Source organism: Oncorhynchus mykiss, chromosome 3, assembly GCF_013265735.2.
Source record: "Oncorhynchus mykiss isolate Arlee chromosome 3, USDA_OmykA_1.1, whole genome shotgun sequence".
Taxonomy (NCBI): Eukaryota; Metazoa; Chordata; class Actinopteri; order Salmoniformes; family Salmonidae; genus Oncorhynchus; species Oncorhynchus mykiss.
Genome location: NC_048567.1, coordinates 22,550,007 through 22,575,441, shown reverse-complemented (window position 1 = coordinate 22,575,441; position 25,435 = coordinate 22,550,007). Strand labels below are relative to the sequence as shown.

General features: G+C 44.3%; 1 protein-coding gene across 2 annotated transcripts; it reads right to left on the bottom strand.

The window, feature by feature from the left end:
• Positions 1–331: 331 nt before the first annotated feature.
• LOC110514114 (calpain-7) lies at positions 332–18,320 on the bottom strand. Of its 2 annotated transcripts, XM_021593667.2 has the most exons (20): positions 18,199–18,320; positions 17,897–18,024; positions 17,464–17,572; positions 14,778–14,935; positions 14,338–14,405; positions 11,752–11,979; positions 11,393–11,479; positions 11,066–11,192; positions 10,567–10,746; positions 10,244–10,390; positions 9,862–9,968; positions 9,370–9,490; positions 8,482–8,726; positions 7,043–7,178; positions 6,859–6,934; positions 6,646–6,791; positions 5,559–5,621; positions 5,323–5,453; positions 3,832–3,924; positions 332–1,619 (listed from the first exon to the last, which is right to left on the bottom strand). In XM_021593667.2, exons 2-20 carry the CDS (start codon positions 17,996–17,998, stop codon positions 1,475–1,477), a joined length of 2,469 nt encoding a protein of 822 aa, XP_021449342.2. In that variant the 5' UTR covers positions 17,999–18,024; positions 18,199–18,320; the 3' UTR covers positions 332–1,474. The 2 variants fall into 2 exon arrangements, with proteins under 2 accessions (XP_021449342.2, XP_021449335.2); XM_021593660.2 differs by having other exon boundaries at positions 17,897–18,280.
• Between the last annotated feature and the right edge of the window lie 7,115 nt (positions 18,321–25,435).

Sequence of the window (25,435 nt, the reverse complement as noted above, 5' to 3'; positions counted from 1 at the left end):
AGCACAGAACTAGATTATAGGATCCTGTTCACACTAACAAAAGTTAAACTAGTTTTCAGATTTCTTAGCAGTATTTGTCAGTTGCCAAATCTGGCCCTGGGGTTAAATTCCTGCCTTTTACCTAGACAATTGTTTTGTTCGTTCTCTCTTTACTGCACTTCCCTGTCTCTCCTCTACCTCTCCAGATTCCTCCCTCAGGCCTGGTAGTTGGTCTCTCTGCCCTGTGATTCTCATTAGAGGTTGTGACCAGCTGCTGCCCACGCAACACGCTCTGTTTTCAAATGCTCTCAGACAGGAGAGAGGCCAGATCTTCAACACACACAGACAACACTTTTTCTGATTTCCTTCAATGCCATGTTTGAATACATCATTCCATATTTAGTGCAAGTTAAGCAAAATCATACAAGACTATTGCATTTGACATAAGTGGCAACAGCAGCAATTAGTTGCCCTTTAAGTCACTGGAGGGGGAAGAAAACAAATGTAATTCTACGTAAAGAAGAATGAAACGACAAAGAGCAGCCATTTTGTTAATGCAAAGGAAAGTCCATGCTTTCCTTTGTAAAAAATAAAGTATGTTTGAGGAGTGGGTCTTGTCCACAAGACTGTATAGCATTGACACTTCACAGTAATTGTCCAGAAAATGACAAAGCCACTAGCAGTCTTGCCTGTTTGACAAAATGTTAACAGAGAAGGAGAATCCGCTGTGAAGTGTTCAAGTCCTTGCTGAAGTGTAAACAAGAGACTGAAGATTGGCGATACGTTTCAAATGTCGTTTTCCATGCGAGTACACACACACACAAGCAAAATTCCAGGAACTTATAAATTCCTTGGTTTTCCCTAAATCCCAGTTGGAGGATTCCAGGAATCTGGAAAACCAGGGAATTTATTAAAAGTTCCTAGAATTTTGCAACCACACACACGTCCTGCATGCCTGTGTCACGCATCCTTAGAAATACCAAAGATTAGTCTTCATGCCTGTGTCACATTCCTGTGCAACAGAGAAATCCCTGTCGTGGTGCGGTCTCCTGAGAAAAAGACAGTAGCGGTTGCAGTTGAGAACATCACCCTTCGTTCTTGGTAAATACCAGCACTGCCTCGAGTACCTAGACTGGTGGTCAACAAGCACCAAGTAATTGAACATTGAAAATCATAAGGGCCATAGTTGTTGTGACATCATTTACTGTATCTGTCATTATGGCAAAGGAGGATGGAAGCACCTCCAACATTCGCTCTGATAGTTTACATTTTTTTGGTACATGTTCTTACACACCCCTCAGCACATAGAGGGCTAGGTTCCATACCAAACACTTGTCCCTTTCCAAATACCCTTGGTAATAAAATAAATCAGTGTCTTTTGGGTACTCCTGCAGTCGTAACAAGTTCCACCCAGAGTTCAGGAAAAAGTGAGTGTCCATGTTGTGAGCAAGTTATTCCTGGTGTCACACCGGAATCCTTCCCTTCCTTCCTCTCCTTACTGGAGCTGGGAGACCTTTAGGGGCGTGGTGCTGCTGAAGTCCAGGAAGAAGGGTCCTTCCTGTTTGGGCAGGAAGGTGGTGGGGATGACGTTGTAGATGCCAGCGGGGACATGGTCCGCCTCCATGTAGCAGAAACCACACCTGCAGAGAGAGAGGGAGCGGAAGAGTCACTATGGCTTTGTCTCAATAGTCTCAAATAGCACCCTTTCTAATCTCCATTCCTTCATAACCTGTTGTTACAATGCTGTCCACCGCTATTACTGGACATTTTCTGTTTCATATTTCATTACCCACGAATACATGCATACAATGTGCTCAAGAGCTGATTATATGAATGATTTATAGAGATCATCTGTTATTGAATACAAATTTAACCTGCTTTAACCTCATCCACAGGATAATATTGCATAATCAACAATCATGGTCTAAATGTGAGGAAAATGTTCTATCTTTACTTAAATTATTTCAAAATCATTTCTGACACACACAGTCTTTGCCAAAATATCTAACTCAAAAGGCATTCCTTTGTGCAAATGTGCAGTGAGACTAATTTCAGTACACCCTCAACCTTTCAACCAGGCTAACTCAATTAGCATAGACATCCCAGAGGTCAGACACGAGGTCCTCAGATGTGACCTTTTGACCTGTGGGGAATGTATAGAATGTTCCCTCGGTGTTGTGACTGTAGCCACCACATTTAGGCAGCATGTCATCAGGTCATCAGAGTCTCAGCTTTGGAGAATCATGTGTCCCCAATATATGTTCCAACACTGAACTTTAACCTGTGCATAGCATTTTATGATGGATGCATTAAAGCGGTCACCATGCCTCTGTTTTAGTAAAACGCTGAGGGACGGGCCTGGAAAAATGTTACCACTTTCAAATTCATAGATGGAAAGGGGATACCTAGTCAGTTGAGCCGCGACTGCAAGGACTGACCATAGATGATATCAACCATGTTGAGGCTATATAGTGTTTGTTTACATTTATGTTTACAAACATTGGAGTTAAACAAGCTGAGTTTCACAGTAGGAAAATGACACTCATACCCGGGTTGAAAATGGCCGATTTGGAACACAGTAGCTGTACAGTAACATACTATACATGAGGTCAGAGTCTCCGCGTCACAGCTCTGTATGGGTTTTGACTGAGCCGCCTGGAAGTTGAGCACCGTGCGCGACAAGAAGTTGCCCCCATTCGGTCTGCTAACTGGGCAAAACATTTTGTCGTCCGAGTGACGGAAATGCTGTAAATTAAGAGGACTTGATGTATTTTGAAAGATGAAACGCTGAGGATTATAATAAATACCACTGATGTCATACAAGCGAGCCAAACACGCGTGAGCCCAAATGTGCACTTCACATTACCATATGAAACTCATGTCATATACAGTGTCAACGTTTATGATCACTATGTTTGATGTACAGTTAGTTACAAGATGACATGGCGTTATAACCTGCGTTATAACCTGGGATGTCCTGAACACAATGAGCCTGTGTTTGTTTTTGGGCCTGCGGACTACACATTTGAATGCACTCATGACTCCATTCTATGCGCACCAAAATTACCATCTGCTTCTCTGAATTGGCTTGTGAAAGCCTACTGTAAAATCATATTTTTCAATTTAATGACGCCAACCTGACCCAGATTGGAATTTATAATGGACCGTTTTTGGATTGCGTAAACAACCGTCATTTAAACAAAAAAATGTAACAACAGTAATTGTGTGATGGCGGGGATGCAGGGCTGTGTTCCAAACAACAACTACCAGTGCGCTTGCTCGGCACAGCTAGGAGAGATCAAAAAAAGCACCTTGTAGTTGAAGACTCGTATTTTAGTCATACAAGTGTATTGAAGTTACTTAGGAACTGTGCATACTTAGGAGAGGTGTGTGTGGCCACTTAAAACACCAGCTTGACCTCTCACTCAAACTCTTGTCAATTTTCTGTCTTATGTTGGACCTACCCCAAACCATGAATATTCTTATCATGTTACTGAAGGAGTATTTTCAGATCTCGTTATCATTAATACAATACACATCAAATCAACAGCAGAATGTTTGGATTCAGTCGTGTCTGGTGAACTGTTGTATCCTCAACTTTAGTCTAATTATTTTACCATAATCTCCAAACTGTTCCCTTTAAATTGCTACCATTGCTATGCATATGCTTTCCATATCTCTTCTGTAATAAATATTCCTATTTAGCCCCATCTATATATGCCAATTCCCACGAGGGTAAAGGGTTAATATTAGGATTGAACTCATCTGGAACTCAACACTATGTACTGTCCCTGAATACCTCTATATGCTGATAGACAAACACACTATCTCCTGTGAATCCTGGGTGAGTACCTGTAGTCTCCACTGTTCTTCTTCGGGTGGCCTGCAGGTCCTGGCTCTACTACAGTGGACACAGTCACCATCTCAAAGCCCACACTGTACTGCCTAGAGAGGGAGAGACCGAGACAAGATAACAACACCACAAGCAACCAGAACCTGCACTATACTGCCTACAGACAGAGAGACAGATTTGAATTAGGAGCACCAGATTATCTATTAAAGATGACCCCCTACAGGATGACGTAAGGGAGTCGAGTAACACTGGAAACTGACTGCTAGTCTGGCTGGTCACATTTACACCTGGCAATCGTATTCTGTGACAGCTCAAATTTTCCAGATGTGCCATGACAAAGTCTCATTGGAGTCAGACTGTCAGACACAATGCAGACCATGCATATTGTAGTCATTTAGATTAGATTCAACTTTGTCATTGAACAAGTACAGTATAACTAAATACAGTTAGCATCTGACCAGAAGTGCAAATAAAAGAGTGCAAAAAATGTACAAGTAAAACAATTAAGTACAATGTATGATATGAAGTGGGATGTATGAAAGTGCAAGGAGGCATGCAACTGAAATACAGGTTACCGAGGTGGGCATGTACAACTGAATAATGTCCTTTATACAGACTTTGCAAAGCAATGTCAGAGTCCCGTAGTACTGTGAAGAGTGCAAAGAGAGTAGTGCAACAAGGTCCCCGAGAGGCAGTACTAAGATGTGGATATGGCTGTTACAGTGTTCAGCAGGGTTACAGTAGCTGGAAAGAAACTGTTCTTGAGCCTGCTAGTGCGGGAACGTAGAGACCTGTACCACCTGCCTGATGGTAGAATGGCACACAGTTTGTGGCATGGATGTGAAGGGTGTTCAGCTTTTAGACTTCCTGTAATCTACAATGAGCTCCTTGGTTTTCTTTGCATTGAGGGCCAGGTTGTTGTCAGCGCACCATGCAGCCAGGTGCTTGACCTCCTCCCTGTAGGCTGACTCGTCATTGTCACTGATCAGGCCTACCACCGTGGTGTCGTCTGCGAACTTGATGCTGTTGGAACCGTGTACAGGAACACAGGTGAGGAGGGAGTACAGGAGGGGGCTCAGCACGCAGCCCTGTGGCACACCGGTGTTCAGGGTTGAGGAGGTGAAGTTGTCTAACCTGACAGAATGTGGTCTGTTGGTCAGGAAGTCCAAAGTCCAGTTACATCCCTAGGTCATGGAGTTTGGTGACCAGCCTAGAGGGAATGACTGAATTGAATGCTGAGCTAGTCTACAAACAGCATTCTCACATGTGTTGGTTTTATCCAGGTGGGTCAGGGCAGAGTGTAAAGCTGTGGAGAGTAGTCCTTCTGCAGTCACCTCGGATTAGAGAAGGTTTGACGGACAGGATGAACACTTGAGTATTAAAAGTGCTGTGTACAAGAGGACATTCATTTTATATCCATCAATTGTGATTGAGCCATAGTGTCCCTACTGGGTGTAGTGCCCCCAGTGGTGTGGAGGTGTGAGTCTTACCTGGAGCCTCGTAGCTCTATGAGCATGGGTCCTGGGCGCTCCAGGTTAAACTGGTAGATGGGGTTGTGCTTGTACGAATCCTTGTAGTTCCCACAGCCCCCCGCACTCGGCCCTTTCCACTGGCCATTGATCTGCACAGGGAGAGAGAGGGGGCTTCAGCTATGTGAGATGGTGATTTTGTTATCATGCCAATAGAGAATGTGAACAACAAAGAGACAAGTGGAAGTAAATATTACCCGTTTGGTATGAGTGAAGGGCGTTGGGATCTTGGAGAAGGAGAACTTGCATCCAGAGTAGACCTGTTGGAGGGAAACGTCTATTACTCTGTTGGAACTGAATAAGCAGGGATGTGATCAGCACAACATAGAAACATCAGGAAGAAACTCCAGGAAGAATACTGGCCAGCTCTTATACAGATGGAAGAAATCATGTTCGTTCCGTACCTCACGAGAACTCTACACTAATTCTCCAGATTATTTTTAAGGAAGTGAGAGTGCAGGAATTGATTTCACAGCCAGTTTGCTGCTTGTCAGTCAAGGCTAGAGATATTCCTCTGGTGATTGGCTTTTCTCTTTCATACTTAGAAAGACACACATGCAACTACTTTCAGGGTTTCTTCTCTTCTACAGAGGCCAAACATGTTGTTTTAGTGAGACATCAGATAACAGCTCCTCAAAGACTTCAGATCAGTTGGCAAGGGGAGTTTATGAAATATAAATGAGCAAAAAAAGGTTTGGGTCACATACTCACACACAAAACATAAAACCTTTTACTCATATACAAACCAACAGAAAGTCTCTCTCCATCGCTCTGTCACACACAGCAATTAATTGCAGACAAACTCACAAGCTCTCTTTCAACTGATTTCACAGTTCTGCAAGTGGGTTCTGACACAGAAATGTTTCTAATGAAATAATTAGCACACGGTTAATTTATGACTCAATCTGCATGGATATGAACACACACTCACAGACTAGAGGACAAAGGAGGCTGCTTCATGTTTCAGAATGTAGAATTATACAACTCAGATCTAGTTTCTATTCCTTGTGTATACGGTATATGTACGTACACTTCACACTCACCAAGAGGAACAAGACACTTTCCTCTTTTCTCGCTCTTCATCTCTTCCCACTCCCTCTTCTTCTTCACCCCCACCATCCCACTCTCTTTTCTCACGCTCTATTGTGAGATGCTTGAGGCATGCTACATGCACACATCTGCACCGCAGTACAACAGGATCGCAGTGTTTACCTGCCAGCGACAGATCTGACACTCAGGAGATGTATCTGACACAATGTGTGTGTGTGTGTGTGTGTGTCTCACCCTCAGGGTGTAGTTGATGGTGTTCTGCTTCTCGTACTGTGACACCACCAGTGTGAATGTGTGTGTTCCAGCGCTGGTTAGTCTCATCTTGGTCAGGTAGTGGGGGCTGTTGATCCTGATCCCATCTATGTAGGGGGGAGGGTCCGCTGAGGAGGAACATACGAGACAGTCAGAGGAAACACACACACACACACACTTCCATGAGAAACTCACCAGGGTAGTAAACTTTCTTTCCCTCTGTCTTGTAAACCACCAAGGTGATGAACTCCCTGTTTTGTGCAAAGTCGTCCTGAACATCAAAAGGACAACAACAGAGTGATTATTGTTTCTATGGGAGAAAATGAGACATTGTCTGATACTGTGTGGTGGTGGACAGCCAGACAGACAGTGTGTGCACCTTGTCAGTGATGTGTCTGGTCAGCAGCACCCAGACAGCGGTGCCCCCTGCAGGACAGGTCACCTCCAGCCGGTACTGAGGGTTGTTGGCCAGACTGTAGGCATCCTTCACCGGGCCCTGCTTCCCATCCCAGCTACTGCAGGGACACACACAACCAGAAATATACTTCACATATCATACACGGGTATTTTTTATACACATACAGTGCATTCGGAAAGTATTCAGACCGCTTGACTTACTCTAAAATTGATTAAATAAAAATAAATCCTCATCAATCTATACACAATACCACATACTGACGAAGCGAAAACAGGTTTTTAGAATGCTTTGCAAATAAACTGAAATACCTTGTTTACATAAGTATTTAGAACATTTGCAATGAGACTCGAAATTGAGCTCAGGTGCATCCCATTTCCATTGATCATCCTTAAGATGTTTTTACAACTTGGAGTCCACCTGTGGTAAATGTAATTGATTGAAAATGAAAAGGCACACACCTGTCTATAAGGTCCCACATTTGACAGGGTATGTCAGAGCAAAAACCAAGCAATGAGGTCAAAGGAATTGTCCGTAGAGCTCTGAGACAGGATTTTGTTGAGGTACAGATCTGGGGAAGGGTACCAAAAAATGTCTGCAGCATTGAACACAGTGGCCTCCATCATTCTTAAATGGAAGAAGTTTGGAACCACCAAGTCTCTTCCTAGAGCTGGCCACCCAGCCAAACTGAGCAATCGGGGGAGAAGGGCCTTGGTCAGGGAGGTGACCAAGAAGCTCCAGAGTTCTTTCTGTGGAGATGGGAGAACCATCCAGAAGGACAACCATCTCTGCAGCACTCCACCAATCAGGCCTTTATGGTAGAGTGGCCAGATGGAAGACCCTTCTCAGTAAAAGGCACATGACAGTCCGCTTGGAGTTTGCCAAAAGGCACCTAAAGGATTCAGACCATGAGAAACAAAACAATGACCCTAAGCACACAGCCGGGACAAGTCTCTGAATGCCCTTGAGTGGCCCAGTCAGAGCCATCTCTGGAGAGACCTGAAAATAACTGTGCAGCAACGCTCCCCATCCAACCTGACAGAGCTTGAGAGGATCTGCAGAGAAGAATGGGAGAAACTCCCCAAATACAGGTGTGCCAAGCTTGTAGCGTCATACCCAAGAAGACTCAAGGCTGTTATCGCTGCCAAAGGTGCTTCAACAAAGTACTGAGTAAAGGGTCTGAATACTTATGTAAATGTCATAATTCCGTTTTTTATTTCTAAAAACCTGTTTTTTCTTTGTCATTATGGGGTATCGTGTGTAAATAGATGCGGGGAAAAAACGACTTAATCAATGTGGAAAAAGTCAAGGGGTCTGAATACTTTCCGAAAGCACTGTATAGTAGGTATTTATAGGTATAGTAGACCCTTCTGGGAGATATAAGATGGCTGTTGTTGACTGACCTATGGATACAGGAAGACTCTCTGAACAGGGCGGGGCTCCAGCTCAGGTAGATGACATCATAGTACTGGCACAGGTCCTCAAACGTGATCCAGAACACACCGTTATCAAACTTCTGTGCGGTCTTGGGGTCAAAGTTGAGGTATTTGAGAAGTTCTGGGGTCCAGTTTTTCTCGTCCCGTTCACTGAAGCGACCTTTCCACCTCAGGTGGCTCCACGGGTTCTTCAGCTGCAGGAACCGCTTCCCCTGAGAGCCAGATCAAATGGCAAAGAAGCTTAGCATGCAGGCAGAACACTATTAGTGTAACTAAAGTTACAAAGTTCTGCAGGCTCTAGTTTTGTCTTATCTTGATTATTGTCCAGTAGTGTGGTCCAGTGCTGCAAGGAAAGACCTAGTTAAGCTGCAGCCGGCCCAGAACAGAGTGGCACGTCTTGCTCTTCATTGTAATCAGAGGGATGATATATATACTATGCATGCCAGTCTCTCTTGGCTGAGAGTTGAACTTACACAAAGCGCCGGCACACACACTTACCCCATCAGACATGCTACCAGGGGTCTTTTCACAATCCCCAAATCCAGAACAAATTCAAGAAAGCGTACAATATTATATAGAGTGATTATTGCATGGAACTCCATTCCATCTCATATTGCTCAAATAAACAGCAAACCTGGTTTCAAAAAACAGCTTAAGCCACACCTCACAACGCCTCTCCCCTATTTGACCTAGATGTGTGTATGCATTGATATGTAGGCTACGTGTGCCTTTAAAAAAATGTTTTATGTAGTTCTGTCCTTGAGCTGTTCTTGTCTATTAATGTTCTGTATTGTCATGCTAACAAGCTACTGTAACAACCATGGGTGGGTATGCTAAGTTAACACTAACACTTACTTTGTGCTCCCGGATATCCAGGACAGCGTAGGCATGCGTTGGCACAAGGCCCCACCTCTCGCCTTCCTCCTCTGTCATCACCCCCGTTGCTGTGGTGATTAAGACGTCGCCCCGGTGAAACCTGTCATGAGAGGAGAGGGGGATGTGAGAGTAGTAGGTCAGCTATCTTGGCTAGGAGACACAAGTCTGTGGTATTGATAACCATGTCTATTACCATCTGGCAGCAAAGGTATTCATGACGAATTACTACTTGAGGATGGATTAGTGGCATTACTCGTGTGTGTGTGTGTGTGTGTGTGTGTGTATCTTTTTACAAATGTAATATGATTTGTGGATTCAAATAAAGTATTTCAAATGTGTAAGAATCTGTGAGTCATATCTCTTGCTGTGTACTGTATGTGTGTGAATTCTACAGAGCAGATGGACTATGTAGACCCTTAAGTGTGTGCATGGGTGAATTAATGAGTGTGTGTTTGTGTCTGCGTGTCTCACCTCTGGTAGAGCATGCGGAAGGTGTCGTCCTTGATGAATGACTGATTGTCTGAATGCATGGCGATACGCTCTGGGATCCAGCCAGTGAGTGCGTGCAGATCGATGTTCTACAATACAATAAGACAGAATGGATAGAGATCACACTTTAGAGAACATAAATAACAAGGTGGAGAACAGAGCCAACTGTCCAATATCGCCGTGAATGTCAGGGAACTCTTGTTAGCTCTGAAAAATTCTCCAAAGTGAAACATTCGCTTCTCTCATATCAGTTCAGTAGGAGACAAGGAGATGTAGCCAAAGCAAATAATTGAGTTGCACGTTTGGCTATTGGACAGAGCCCAGTGCAAAAGGGGTAGTACTTTCACAGGGGGAACTCCCTCACCGAGTTGGAGCCGGGGAAGTCATAGCCTCCCATGACCTTCATGTAGGCCTTCTCTATGAGGGAGACCCACAGCTCGTTCCTGTTGCTGGAGTAGGAACACAGCAGCTCTCCATTCTGACCACATGGCAGGAAGTCGTCTATAATGACCTGCAGGGAACATGAGGGGGAACACTTACAACAATACAACCCATTGGTAGACACTGTCAGAGACATGGCAGCTTTACAGTGACAGTCTAGTCATTTAGAGAGGGAGGTTTGCTAGCTTATCGCACAATGACATTGAGCACCAGGGGACCCAGTTCCCAGGTTTTGCAGTGTGTTACCTTCCTGGGCACACCGTTGATGTGAAGCTTCACCATGTACTTCCCACAGGGGTTATACTCTGGCTCCCCGCGCCGGTTCTGGGGGTAGATGATGCTGGTGATGAGCTTCTTGTTGTAGCGTCGCTCATAGGCAGCGCTGATGGCTAACGACGCCACGAACGAGCAGTCAGACACCACCGTCTAACAGGAGAGGGTAGGTGATCAACAATAAGAGTATGAGACTGACATCGGACCACCAGGATGGGAGGTAAATCTGTCAGTTTTATCCGTCACATTGACAGGTATTCAGTATAGAGCAGATTGTCTATAAAGTAGGTAGGTTTTATCTGACAAAACATACGCACAAGTGGCGCCATCTGATGTTGAGTCAATTCCAATACAACTCATATAGCTACTGCACTCTTAGTGGTCTACACCTTAAATAATGATGTATTTTACAGGGTACGTTTTGGTCTTGATTAGTGATAGTGAATATTGGCGGCTGTGTGTGTGGCCGGACCTGTTTGATGCTGAAGCTGGACACAGATAAGATCATGGTGGGGTTATTGCAGATCTCGTCAGGGCGAACCCAGCGGGAGAAGATGGTTCTCTGCTTGGGAGACAGGGCCAGCTTGCCTAGTTTGTCCCTGGGAAACATCCACAGAGAATAAAAAGTCTGATGTTAATCACTAATTAACAATTGATGCAATCAAGCGGCACTCCATCTAGTATCTGCTTTCAGATGGAAATTGGTTGTCAGTAGAAATGTATTATGTGTGTATTCTACAATCTGTACACCCACGTACTAAGGTACTTTTTTGACTCAGCCAAGAATATCCTGACTTACGAGAATGGAACAGGAAAGGCAAATCTCTCCTTCAGGTCCACGCTCATGAAGGGGACAAAGGGTGTGCCGTTGATCTTGGACGTGCTCCTATTTGAAAAGGAGGAGAATCAGGAGAAATGTAACATGTGTAACTTACCCAGCAGGTGGAAATGTAGATGAGAGTCAAACCTGAACCTTCACCAAACAAAGGTGTGTTACTAGCTAACCTTTAGAAAAACCAGTCACACACTGGCATTATGCTCCTAGGGAAATGGGGATGATTATGGAACCACAGATCATTGCTTCTTGGGAGCCTAAACTCAATGTGTTGACCATGTTCTTTAATTCTCCAGAGTCCAGATAGATCCCAGTCTGCTCACCTGAGCACCTCGATCTCTTCTGAGGTGTAGCGCTGACCCTGAGGCTCGCTGGACTGGACCGGCCTGACTGGCTGGGGACGGTTCTGGAGGGAGAAGTCAGGTCCAAGGGGGAAGAACTGTCTGACGGGGCAAGGTCCCCCACTAGGTTTGGCCCCTGAGGGCCCCGGCCTGTCCTGTGGCGACTGGGCTAAGGGACTGGCGGACTGGGACTCCTTCAGCCCCTCCGCCCTGGAGAGAAACAAAGTGCTTGGTTGGTTGGTCGGTCGGGTTAGTGTTCCTTGATCATTTACGGCGCATTCGGAAAGTATTCAGACCCCTTGACTTTTTCCACATTTTGTTAAGTTACAGCCTTATTCTAAAATGGATTTGAAAAATACTGTTACATTCCCCAGTTTCTGTGTTGTGGTTTTGTTTGTATATTTGTGTTTCAGCTCTGACGAAGGTCGATACGTTAGCTTATTAAAGAGCAGTGATACTACCAAGAGCAGTGTGGGGTTTCCTTTTTCCTTCATCTTGTTCAACTGTTGCCAGGCACCTGCAAAGAAGATGGCTCAGATGTACTAGTGCCTTTTGAATTATGTTTGTGTTTCAGGAAATGGCTTCCCCCAATCAGCTGATTGGAGCTGACCCCGCCCTCTCGTCAGAGGATACAGCTGTATATCATCACAGACTCCTTCTGAAGCTAGAAAACCCCGTGTCCCTTTGTTAGGAGAGAGCTGATGGTTATGTCCTGTGTTGGTTGTTGCTGAGAAACAGGTTTTTGTTAAGTATTTTGTTGCCGCTGATCTGAGGTATGTGTGTGTCAATAGGACGCAGTGTTTTTGATTCTGCAAATTGTTTACTTACGTTTGTATTATTCTGTTTAATTTGTTCCCAGGGGGGAAGGGGAAGGCACCTAGGGTGTGCTGAAGCAAGAGGCCTGCGGTCATACATACACCCGTAGTATTTACTGTCTATGAACACTAGGTAAGACCTAGGCAGACCACTAACTGTATTTTGGTTAGCGCACCAGGTGGTGCTAGTTAGGTAAGTAGTGGGTAGGCAGGTTCTTTGCTTTCGTCAAGCCTCTTTTTCCCCAAATTACCGTGTGACGGAATAAATTCCCTGTAAACGGTAAGCTCTCCGCCTTTGTCATCCTTACTCGCACCTACAATCCAATTCATCTTTCACGCCACGGGGAGTTGAGTTGTAGCAGGGTGTTGCGTTCCCTCTTCTTAGAGGCGTACGTAACATACGTATCAATCTACTCACAAAACCCCATAAAGACAAAGCAAAAAACGTAAATATCACATTAACATAAGTATTCAGACCCTCTACTGAGTACTTTGTTAAAGCACCTGTGGCAGCAATCACAGCCTTGAGTCTTCTTGGGTATGATGCTACAAGCATGGCACATCTGTATTTGGGGAGTTTCAACCCATTCTCTGCAGATCTTCTCAAGCTCTGTCAGGTTGGATGGGGAGCATCGCTGCACAGCTATTTTCAGGTCTCTCCAGAGATGGCTCTGACTGGGCCACTCAAGGGCATTCAGAGACTTGCATTCAGAGACTTGCATTCAGAGACTGTGTGCTTAGGGTCATTGTCCTGTTTGAAGGTGAATCTTCAGCCCAGTCTGAGGCCTGAGCTCTCTGGAGCAGGTTTTCATCAAGGATCTCTCTGTACTTTGATCTGTTCATCTTTCCCTCGATCCTGACTAGTCTCCCAGTCCCTGAAAAACATCCCCACACTATGATGCTGCCACCCCCATGCTTTACTGTAGGTAAACTCCAAGCAGTCCATTATGTGCCTTTTACTGAGGAGTGGCTTCCGTCTGGCCAGTCTACCATAAAGGCCTGATTGGTGGAGAGCTACAGAGATGGATGTCCTTCTGGAAGGTTCTCCCATCTCCACAGAGGAACTCTGTCAGTGTGACCATCGGGTTCTTGGTCACCTCCCTGACCAAGGCCCTCCTCCCCCGTTTGCTAATTTTGGCTAGGCGGCCAGCTCTAGGAAGAGTCTTGGTGGTTCCAAACGTCTTCCATTTAAGAATAATGGAGGCAACTGTGTTCTTGTGGGCTTTCAATTCTGCCGACATTGAAAGCTTTGACACAATCCTGTCTTGGAGCTCTACGGACAATTACTTCGACCTCATGGCTTGTTTTTTTCTCTGACATGCACTGTCAACTGTGGGACTTTATATAGACAGCTGTGTGCCTTTCCAAATCATGTCCAATCAATTGAACGTACCACAGGTGGACTCCAATCAAGTTGTAGAAACATCAAGGATGATCCATGGCAACAGGATACACCTGAGCTCAATTTCAAGTCTCACAGCAAAGGGTCTGAATACTTATGTAAATAAGTTCTGTTTTTTTAATTTGTAATACATTTGCAAAAATGTCTAAACCTGTTTCACTTTGTCATTATGGGGTATTGTGTGTAGATTGATGAAAATATGTATGTATTTAATCCATTTAAAAATAAGGCTGTAAAGTAACGAAATGTGGAAAAAGTCAAGGGTCTGAATACTTTCCGAATGCACTGTATACAACACTAGAAATGTAGAAATATTACACTATAGAGAGGAGGGGAGAGTGACCTCCTTACCTATCGAGGGCCTGACGAGCCAGCTGCTTCAGTTTGCCCTGCAGCCCCTGGTCTGTTGTATCATGAGACTGTGAGAAAAGAAAGAGAAAGTGGGAGAAAAGGAGTGAGGGGGGGTTACACTTGACACACATTATGTACCCTAGAGACTAGGTCAAGAGGGATGTCAATACATACAATGAAGGATAGTGGGGCATCAGTCTGTTCATGGCCTAATCCAAATAAACAGTTCTTATACCTGTTCCTGACTACACCTCCATTGGACCTGGTGATGACCCAGGAATTACCATCCTGTATAAATGTCTGATACAGTGGTCTGAATAGCAGAGAGTATAGCTAATGTTGTTGTTTTGCTCAATACAAGAGCATTGGTGGTGAATGTTGCCTCTGTAGTCTCACAGTGGGCCTAAAAGATGCCTGGGTCTTTCCTAATCAGTCCCTACCGTCTGGATGCAGAGTTCCACGCCCTGTGTGTAGAGCTCGATGGCCTCGTCCCCATTGCCCTTCTCATCCTCCTCAAAGGCCTGGGTGACCAGGAAGTGGGCCCGCTCCAGATCCACCTGCTGCTTGCTCTTCAGAGGATCGCTACTTTGAGCTTGAACTGCATGGGGTCAAAGGCAAGTAGGACACAACGGAACATTAAAAATATAGAAATTTTCACATACACTGGATAGGTGCAGACAAATGTTGTTGTTTTACAGCCATACTAGTACGGTGCCCCTGGAGCAAATTAGGGTTAAGTGCATTGCTCAAGGGCACCGACCGATTTTTCACCTTGCCAGCTCAGGTATTCAAACCAGCAACCTTTAGGTTACTGGCCCAACGCTACAACCGCTAGGACATCCTCAATGAGAGGCTGACTATAAAAATAACAACTGGATGAGGGAAAAACGAGGTGTTATATATTTGAGGTGATGTGGATATGTTAGGATAGCTTCTGCCAACTACAGCATTGAGAAACACTGGAAACAACGAAAGAGGTTTCCTCTAACCAAATAAGGCTAGTGCCTCATATCAACTTGAATACAGTAACATGACCCTCTTGAGCGACAGGGATATTAAAAGAGGCTTCTATGCCCGGGAAACCGTATAGTATGAACCTGAGTCACACCCACTCTCCAACTTAACGGGACATTCCCACACATCCTTTGTTGCTTTTATGTATTTTGCTTTTTGTGCTATTGCTCTGTCTGCTCTGTCTGCTCTGTCTGCTCTGTCTGCTCTGTGTTGCTTGTCCTATGTTGCTCTGCATGTGCTCACTGTTTGTCTGTATTGTAATTGTTTTGAAATAGCCTGCACAGGGACTGCGGTTGAAAATTTGCCGGCTGGCTAAAACCGGCGCTTTTACTGAAACGTTCATTAATGTGCAGTCCCAATAAAAATAAACTCAATCTGTGGGCCAGTTTCATAAACACAAGCAAAGGCCCTCACATCTCACACGCAAAGTGAAGTGTAGGTCATGGAAGGAATGACTCAGAAGGAAACTCACTAAGTTTACTGTGACCCAACATTAGATAGGCTAAGGACTAGATACTGTGCATTCAGAAAGTATTCAGACCCCTTGACTTTTCCACATGTCAGCTTTATTCTAAAATGTATTAAATCGTTTTTTCCTTCTCAATCTACACACAATACCCCATAATGACAAAGCACAAATAGGTTGACATTTTTGCAAATAAATAAAAATGAACTGATATGACATTTACATAAGTATTCAGACCCTTTACTCAGTACTTTGCCGAAGCACATTTGGCAGCGATTACAGCCTCAAGTCTTCTTGGGACACCTGTATTTGGGGAGTTTCTCCCATTCTTCTCTGCAGATCCTCTCAAGCTCTGTCAGGTTGGATGGGGAGTCTCGCTGCACAGCTATTTTCAGGTCTCTCCAGAGATGGCTCTGGCTGGGCCACTCAAGGACATTCAGAGACTTGTCCCGAAGCCACTCCTGCGTTGTCTTAGCTGTGTGCTTAGGGTCATTGTCCTGTTTGAAGGTGAACCTTCGCCCCAGTCTGAGGTCCTGAGCTCTCTGGAGCAGGTTTTCATCAAGGAGTTATCATATTTCCCTCAATCCTGACTAGTCTCCCAGTCCCTGCTGCTGAAAAACATCCCCACAGCATGATGCTGCCACCACACTTCACAGTAGGGATGGTATTGACCAGGTGGTGAGTGGTGCCTAGTTTCCTCCAGATGTGACACTTGGCATTCAGGTCAAAGAGTTGAATCTTGGTTTCATCAGGCCAGAGAATCTTGTTTCTCATGGTCAGAGTACTTTAGGTGCCTTTTGGCAAACTCCAAGTGGGCTGTTTTGTGCCTTTTACTGAGAAGTGTCTTCTGCCTGGCCACTCTACCATAAAGGCCTGATTGGTGGAGTGCTGCAGAGATGGTTGTCCTTCTGGATGGTTCTCCCATCTCCACAGAAAGAACTGGAGCTTCTTGGTCACCTCCCGAACCAAGGCCCTTCTCCCCTGATTGATCAGTTTGGCTGGGTGGCCAGCTCTAGGAAGTCTTGGTGGTTCCAAACGTCTTCAATTTAAGAATGATGGAGGCCACTGTGTTCTTCGGGACCTTCAATGCTGCAGAAATGTGTCCCCAGATCTGTGCTTCGACACAATCCTGTCTCAGTTTTTGCTCTGACATGCACTGTCAACTGTTGGACCTTATATAGACAGGTGTGTGCCTTTCCAAATCATGTCCAATCAATTAAATTTACCACAGGTGGACTCCAAGTCCTAGAAACATCTCAAGGATGATCAAGGGAAACAGGTTGCACCTGAGCTCAATTTCAAGTCTCATTGCAAAGGGTCTGAATACTTATGTAAATAAGCTATTTCTGTTTGTTTTTTTAATACATTTCTAAAAACCTGTTTTTGCTTTGTCATTATGGGGTATTGTGTGTAGATTGATGAGGAAAATATGTATTTAATTATTTTTAGAATAAGGCTGTACCGTAACAAAATGTGGAAAAAATCAAGGGGTCTGAATACTTTCCAAATCCACTGTAGGCTACTCACTGATATGCTTTGTGAATACGGGCCCAAGCATTCTGGATGGAGTATGAGAGTGAATGAAGTTGGATCAGAAGTGGTTATGGAGGATCACCACTTTCCCTACACTGTTGAGGTGGACTCACCAGCATTGTGCAGGGCCTGAACCCGGTCCAGGTACTCATTGACTTTATCCTGGATGCCCTCCAGTTTAGACCCTGCCATGCCGGCGTAGATCAGGGCTTGTGCCGCCTCCTAATATCACATACAACACCGACATTATTGCTCTCAAAATGACAAATACATTTTCTTGTAGCAAAATACAAGAGTGTCTTAACCATGGGTCAAGTACCACTACAATAGTAACTTACCCTATATTATTTGAGCTTCTGGATACACCTTAAATACTGAATACATACCGTTTGTTACACTGGGATGCCACTTCTAAAGGCTAAAAGTGCATCAGTGATCAAGTAGTCTATTCCACAATGGTGACCATAAGATGCAGGTGAAAGTAAAAGCCAATGTGGAGTGCGGCAAATTATTCCACAACATCCATTTCAGAGTCCTTAACGTTACCTTATAATAGAAGACAGCCTCGTTGTATTTTCCATTCTGGTCGCAGATGACAGCAGTTTTAGCAAATTTAACTGCATCGTGCTCCAGTGCCGTGCAATCCATTTTGTTCTAACGTTTTTTCATACAGCCTGGAAAATATGACTGTCCCTGTCATTCGTAACTAACGTTAACTAGCTAGCGGCGTTAGCTAGCAAGCCGAACTTGACAGAACGTTAGACAGCTAAATCAAAGCAATGAGTTACAGTCCCAAAATATGGGTTTTTAAAATAAGATCATAAAATGAATGGAATACAAACAACCACCATATCCGTAAAACATTATGATATACAGCTAGCAAGTAGACGAGCTACTTTCTGCTCGATAACAACAACAACAAGTGATTTCCAAGATTTAGCTTCCGGGTAGCTCCAACGATGACGAGAGCTTTTACCCTCCAATCCAGTTGCTGGCAGTATTGCTCCCTTGATTGATGTAAATCTCCAGTCCACATTGAAGAGTATTCATGATCGAAACATAACACAGTACATACAACTCGACGTGCATCACATGTTCATCGTGAGTTTTACGCACATTGGCGTTGTTAACTCATGTTTTGACTGTGTCCCTCGTGAGATGGCGGTGTGTGGAATTGAAAGATTGCGCTTAACTCAATTTCCTCCATGTGTGTGAAACGCATAGACTTGCATTTCCTATTCAATTAAACTGTGTGCATGCATGCTTACTTTGTTATTCCACCATTCAACACTTTTCTATCTAAAGGTATCAGTCTTTTGTGAAAAGCTTTTTTTTTTTTTACATAACCTAACATGTTATTTTTCAGTCTGGTGAAAGTCTTCAAGAATGAAACAAGAATATCAGGACATTATTCTACAGGAGTGTGGTGCAAAGGCACTGCGTGTTGGTGACAAAATCCAGACACTGGAGCGGGTATTGCCAGATTGTGAAGGTCCATTTAGATGGCTGTTACCGCCCCTCGGTCGTTGTCAAACATGTCATGTTTCCAAAGGAGGCCGAGCACCCTGGAGGCTGGAAGACAGACCTGTCTCACATGCGCAAGATGAGGTCCTACCAAGTGGAGACACTGGTACCAAAACTACTCCACCAATGATGGATGTCGAATGCCAGCCTCTCTGGCTGCATGTTGATACGGGGACGAACAGCTGATAGTTCTGGAGGACCTGGATGTGGTGGGCTTCGACCAGAGAAGAACCAGCGTTAGGGATGCAGAGATGAGGTCCTGCATCAGCTGGCTGGCCCACTTCCATGGCCTCTTCCTGGGGGTGGTGTCGGAGGGGCGTCACGCCATGACGAGCTGGATGCCATGTACAACTCCCAGCTCAAAGCAGCGGCCGGGGAGATTGACAGGATCCTCAATGAATGCCGCTTCAAGACCATCATTCACGGAGATGCCAAACTAGCCAACTTCTGCTTCCCTGGGAGTGGGCAGGGTGTGGCGGCAGTGGACTTTCAGTACGTGGGCAGAGGCTGTGGGATGAAGGATGTTGTCTACCTCCTGGAGGAAATAGAGGAGAAACAGCTTGAAAAGAGGGTTCCCAGCCTGCTGGACTACTACTTCACAGAACTGAGGGCATCAGTAACCAAGCAGATGGACTTTGCTGCCCTGGAGAAAGAGTGGAGGGAGATGTTTGCCTGGACAGACTTCCATCGCTTTCTCCTGGGATGGATGCCAGGACACCAGAAGATCAACAGATACACTAAGCAGCTGACTAAAGAGGTGCTGAGGAAAGTGAAACGGTGACTTAAGCCTCTGCCATTTAGGCTCATCAATCACCTGCTTATTGAACTGGGTTGTATTGAGGGATGTAGATCAGAAAAACTGATTTGCTGTGTGTTGTGTAAAATCAGACATTGAGCCCAATTTTTGGTATACAGTCAAACAATGCATTTAAAGTTTTCCTTACAAGCTAGAATATTTAAAATGACATTTGAACTTATTTTAGCGTTTGGTTCTTCAGCTGCTCGAAATTTGAGACAATATCAACTGTAAAGTTTTGTTTACCCAACTATTTAGAGCACAGGCACTGAAGATGAATGTCTATCACCTGGTACATGCACAAAACCAAAACCACGTAAACACCCGTTAGTATGCATCGCGTGCATGTTCTTAAGCCGGTTTAATAATACTTTCCTGTGGATACGTAAAATAAGATTGACCAGTTGACGGACCAACACCACGGACACTCTAGTGGTGTGGGGGCTGTGCTTTGGTAAAGTGGGTGGGGTTATATCCTTCCTGTTTGGCCCTGTCCGGGGGTGTCCTCGGATGGGGCCACAGTGTCTCCTGACCCCTCCTGTCTCAACCTCCAGTATTTATGCTGCAGTAGTTTATGTGTCGGGGGGCTAGGGTCAGTTTGTTATATCTGGAGTACTTCTCCTGTCCTATCCGTTGTCCTGTGTGACTTTAAGTATGCCCTCTCTAATTCTTTCTTTCTCTCTCTCGGAGGACCTGAGCCCTAGGACCATGCCTCAGGACTACCTGACATGATGACTCCTTGCTGTCCCCAGTCCACCTGGCCGTGCTGCTGCTCCAGGTTCAACTGTTCTGCCTGTGATTATTATTATTTGACCATGCTGGTCAGTTATGAACATTTGAACATCTTGGCCGTGTTCTGTTATAATCTCCACCCAGCACAGGACTGGCCACCCCACATAGCCTGGTTCCTCTCTAGGTTTCTTCCTAGGTTTTGGCCTTTCTAGGGAGTTTTTCCTAGCCACCGTGCTTCTACACCTGCATTGCTTGCTGTTTGGGGTTTTAGGCTGGGTTTCTGTACAGCACTTTGAGAAATCAGCTGATGTACGAAGGGCTTTATAAATAACTGTGATTTGATTTTGATTTGATACTTTCATATCATGCTATTAGACTTAAATCTGTAAGCTTTGTAGGCATTCAATTCACATGGGTGTTTCATATGCTCTTTTTAATCACAGTAATAGGCAGGAATTTGTCAGTCAGAGTGAGACGTGAAAGAATCCTTTTCATAGCATCACTTTCATAAAGACAAATCCTTCGACATTGAGTATTAGAACACAGTTTACATAACCTGATAATGACTTGATATTTCACAACAAGCCACCTGTAGACACCTTACAAAATGCAATAGTGCATTTGAGGGTTTGTTTTTCTGATGAAAATAGTTATTTGATGCATGGCCCACTATTTCCAACTGGTCTTTTGTGAGTAAAATCCTTGTGAAGAGGTATGAGGGTTGTGATATGGGTCATTTAATAGTAAAATCATTCAAGGGATCAATACATTTCTATATTGCTTCCCCAGTATCTGCATGAACCATCAGGCCAAGTGTTTTTGGTTGACCCTGCTGGACAGAAAGAGGAGGAGGAATCGGATCACGCTGCGTTCAAATTCAGGTCTTAGTTATTCCATTGTACTGGATCTAATACATATTAGCATTTTACCTACATTCATAAGTGTAATAATTTGTTATGACATACTGTGAAAAACTCTTGGCTGCTGGCTCTGTCACTTTCAGATATGCGCAGAGCCGACTGAAAGGGGAAGGGTAGCTCTTGACTTGAACCACAGGGGTTCTCTGTAAAAAGAGAGTAATTCAAAAGGCACAGACAAACCCCTTGACTTTCAATTGGCACCGTTGACCTGTATGTATTCTCTCCTGCTTGGCTCTATGGTGCACAGTCTGGTACTCTGACTAAAGTGCCAGAGGTATGAGGAGAGACATCCTCCTTTGTATTTATGGGAACAAATATTTCCTAACACTTTGGATCCTACAGTGCCTTGCGAAAGTATTCGGCCCCCTTGAACTTTGCGACCTTTTGCCACATTTCAGGCTTCAAACATAAAGATATAAAACTGTAATGTTTTGTGAAGAATCAACAACAAGTGGGACACAATCATGAAGTGGAACGACATTTATTGGATATTTCAAACTTTTTTAACAAATCAAAAACTGAAAAATTGGGCGTGCAAAATTATTCAGCCCCCTTAAGTTAATACTTTGTAGCGCCACCTTTTGCTGCGATTACAGCTGTAAGTCGCTTGGGGTATGTCTATCAGTTTTGCACATCGAGAGACTGAAATGTTTTCCCATTCCTCCTTGCAAAACAGCTCGAGCTCAGTGAGGTTGGATGGAGAGCATTTGTGAACAGCAGTTTTCAGTTCTTTCCACAGATTCTCGATTGGATTCAGGTCTGGACTTTGACTTGGCCATTCTAACACCTGGATATGTTTATTTTTGAACCATTCCATTGTAGATTTTGCTTTATGTTTTGGATCAATGTCTTGTTGGAAGACAAATCTCCGTCCCAGTCTCAGGTCTTTTGCAGACTCCATCAGGTTTTCTTCCAGAATGGTCCTGTATTTGGCTCCATCCATCTTCCCATCAATTTTAACCATCTTCCCTGTCCCTGCTGAAGAAAAGCAGGCCCAAACCATGATGCTGCCACCACCATGTTTGACAGTGGGGATGGTGTGTTCAGGGTGATGAGCTGTGTTGCTTTTACGCCAAACATAACGTCTTGCATTGTTGCCAAAAAGTTCAATTTTGTTTTCATCTGACCAGAGCACCTTCTTCCACATGTTTGGTGTGTCTCCCAGGTGGCTTGTGGCAAACTTTAAACGACACTTTTTATGGATATCTTTAAGAAATGGCTTTCTTCTTGCCACTCTTCCATAAAGGCCAGATTTGTGCAATATACGACTGATTGTTGTCCTATGGACAGAGTCTCCCACCTCAGCTGTAGATCTCTGCAGTTCATCCAGAGTGATCATGGGCCTCTTGGCTGCATCTCTGATCAGTCTTCTCCTTGTATGAGCTGAAAGTTTAGAGGGACGGCCAGGTCTTGGTAGATTTGCAGTGGTCTGATACTCCTTCCATTTCAATATTATCGCTTGCACAGTGCTCCTTGGGATGTTTAAAGCTTGGGAAATCTTTTTGTATCCAAATCCGGCTTTAAACTTCTTCACAACAGTATCTCGGACCTGCCTGGTGTGTTCCTTGTTCTTCATGATGCTCTCTGCGCTTTTAACGGACCTCTGAGACTATCACAGTGCAGGTGCATTTATACGGAGACTTGATTACACACAGGTGGATTGTATTTATCATCATTAGTCATTTAGGTCAACATTGGATCATTCAGAGATCCTCACTGAACTTCTGGTTTGCTGCACTGAAAGTAAAGGGGCTGAATAATTTTGCACGCCTAATTTTTCAGTTTTTGATTTGTTAAAAAAGTTTGAAATATCCAATAAATGTCGTTCCACTTCATGATTGTGTCCCACTTGTTGTTGATTCTTCACAAAAAAAATACAGTTTTATATCTTTATGTTTGAAGCCTGAAATGTGGCAAAAGGTCGCAAAGTTCAAGGGGGCCAAATACTTTCGCAAGGCACTGTATTCTTGGACAGTTAGACACAATGCAAAAAAATAAAAATGACTAATTACTGTCCATGAGTAACCTCAACCTTGTGGGTGTTTGGGCCAATAAAGTGCCAACTCAATTCTACCACTGACTAGTCTCTCATGCCCCTATGAACGGGGACACAGGGCAATAGTTTTTAATCTAAACCAGACCTTTTTTACTGGAGTACACTCATTTTCTTGACACACAGTAGCAGTTTATCAGATAAGAAGTCAAGAAGAACAAAAAGTAGATTGTTGTAAGGGTGTATTACATCCTGTGCTGGCCCCATTGTCATATCCATGTATGTGTATACATTTTCCTCCCAAGACAGAACTGCCAAAGAGGATGGAGTTGCAATCTACTGCAGAGTTCTGTCATGCTATCCAGGTCTGTGCCCAAACAGTTCGAGCTTCTACTTTTAAAAATCCACCTTTCCAGAAATAAGTCTCTCACTGTTGCCGCTTGTTACAGACCCCCCTCAGCCCCCAGCTGCGCCCTGGACAACATATGTGAATTAATTGCCCCCCATTTATCTTCATGGTTAGGTGACCTAAACTGGGATATGCTTAACACCCCGGATGTCCTACAATCTAAGATAGATGCCCTCAATCTCACACAAATTATCATGGAACCTACCAGGTACAACCCCAAATACGTATACTCGGGCACCCTCATAGATATCATCCTGACCAACCTGTCCTCTAAATATTGTTTTTATTTACTTTCTGCTCTTTTGCACACCAATATCACTACTTACACACCATCATCTGCTCATCATCATCTGCTCATCTATCACTCCAGTGTTAATCTGCTAAATTGTAATTACTTCACTACTATGGCCTTCCTCACGCCATTTGCACACACTGTATATAGACTTTATTTTTTTCTATTGTGTTAGACTATACGCTTGTTTATTCCATGTAACTCTGTGTTGTTGTTTCTGTCGCACTGCTTTGCTTTATCTTGGCCAGGTCTCAGTTGTAAATGAGAACTTGTTCTCAACTAGTTTACCTGGTTAAATAAAGGTGAAATAAAAAAAACACCTCTGCTATCTTCAACCAGGATCTCAGCGATCACTGCCTCATTGCCTGCGTGCGTAATGGGTCCGCGATCGAACGACCACCCCTCATCACTGTCAAACGCTCCCTAAAACACTTCAGCGAGCAGGCCTTTCTAATTGACCTGGCCCGGGGATCCTGGAAGGATATTGACCTCATTCCGTCAGTAGATTATGCCTGGTTATTCTTTAAAAGTGCTTTCCTCACCATCTTAAATAAGCATGGCCCATTAAAAAAATGTAGAACCGTGAACAGATATAGTCCTTGGTTCACTCCAGACCTGACTGCCCTTGACCAACACAAAAACATCCTATGGTGTTCTGCATTAGCATCGAATAGCCCCCGCGATATGCGACTTTTCAGGAAAGTTAGGAACTTATCGGCAGTCTCAACAGCCTTGGTTTCTCAAATGACTGCCTCGCCTGGTTCACCAACTACTTCTCAGATAGAGTTCAGTATGTCAAATCGGAGGGCCTGTTGTCCGGACCTCTGGCAGTCTATGGGGGTGCCACAAGGTTCAATTCTCAGGTCGACTCTTTTCTCTGTATACATCAATGATTTCGCTCTTGCGGCTGGTGATTCTCTGATCCACTTCTATACAGATGACGCCATTCGGTATACTTCTGGCCCTTCTTTGGATACTGTGTTAACTAATCATACAACTCTCCTTCTGTGGCCTCCAACTGCTCTTAAATGCAAGTAAAACTAAATGCATGCTCTTCAACCGATCACTGCCCGCACTTTCGCCCTCCTAGCATCACTACTCTGGACGGTTCTGACTTAGAATATGTGGACAACTACAAATACCTAGGTGTCTGGCTAGACTGTAAACTCTCCTTCCAGACTCATATTAAGCATCTCCAATCCAAAATTAAATCCTATTTGGCAACAAAGCATCCTTCACTCATGCTGCCAAACACCCTCGTAAAACTGACTATCCTACCGACCCTTGACCTCGGCAATGTCATTTACAAAATAGCCTCCAACACTCTACTCAGCAAATTGGATGCTGTCTATCACAGTGCCATCCGTTTCATCACCAAAGCACCTTATACCACCCACCACTGCGACCTGTATGCTCTTG

What these genes read in the sequence shown, in the direction of transcription:
- LOC110514114 (XM_021593667.2), bottom strand. Translation starts at nt 17,998, where the DNA reads ATGGATTGCACGGCACTGGAGCACGATGCAGTTAAATTTGCTAAAACT. An exon ending in TTCCGCATGCTCTACCAGAG is followed by an intron (nt 9,491 to 9,861) that starts GTGAGACACGCA and finishes CTCTCATGACAG; the next exon opens with GTTTCACCGGGGCGACGTCT. An exon ending in TGGATATCCGGGAGCACAAA is followed by an intron (nt 8,727 to 9,369) that starts GTAAGTGTTAGT and finishes TCTGGCTCTCAG; the next exon opens with GGGAAGCGGTTCCTGCAGCT.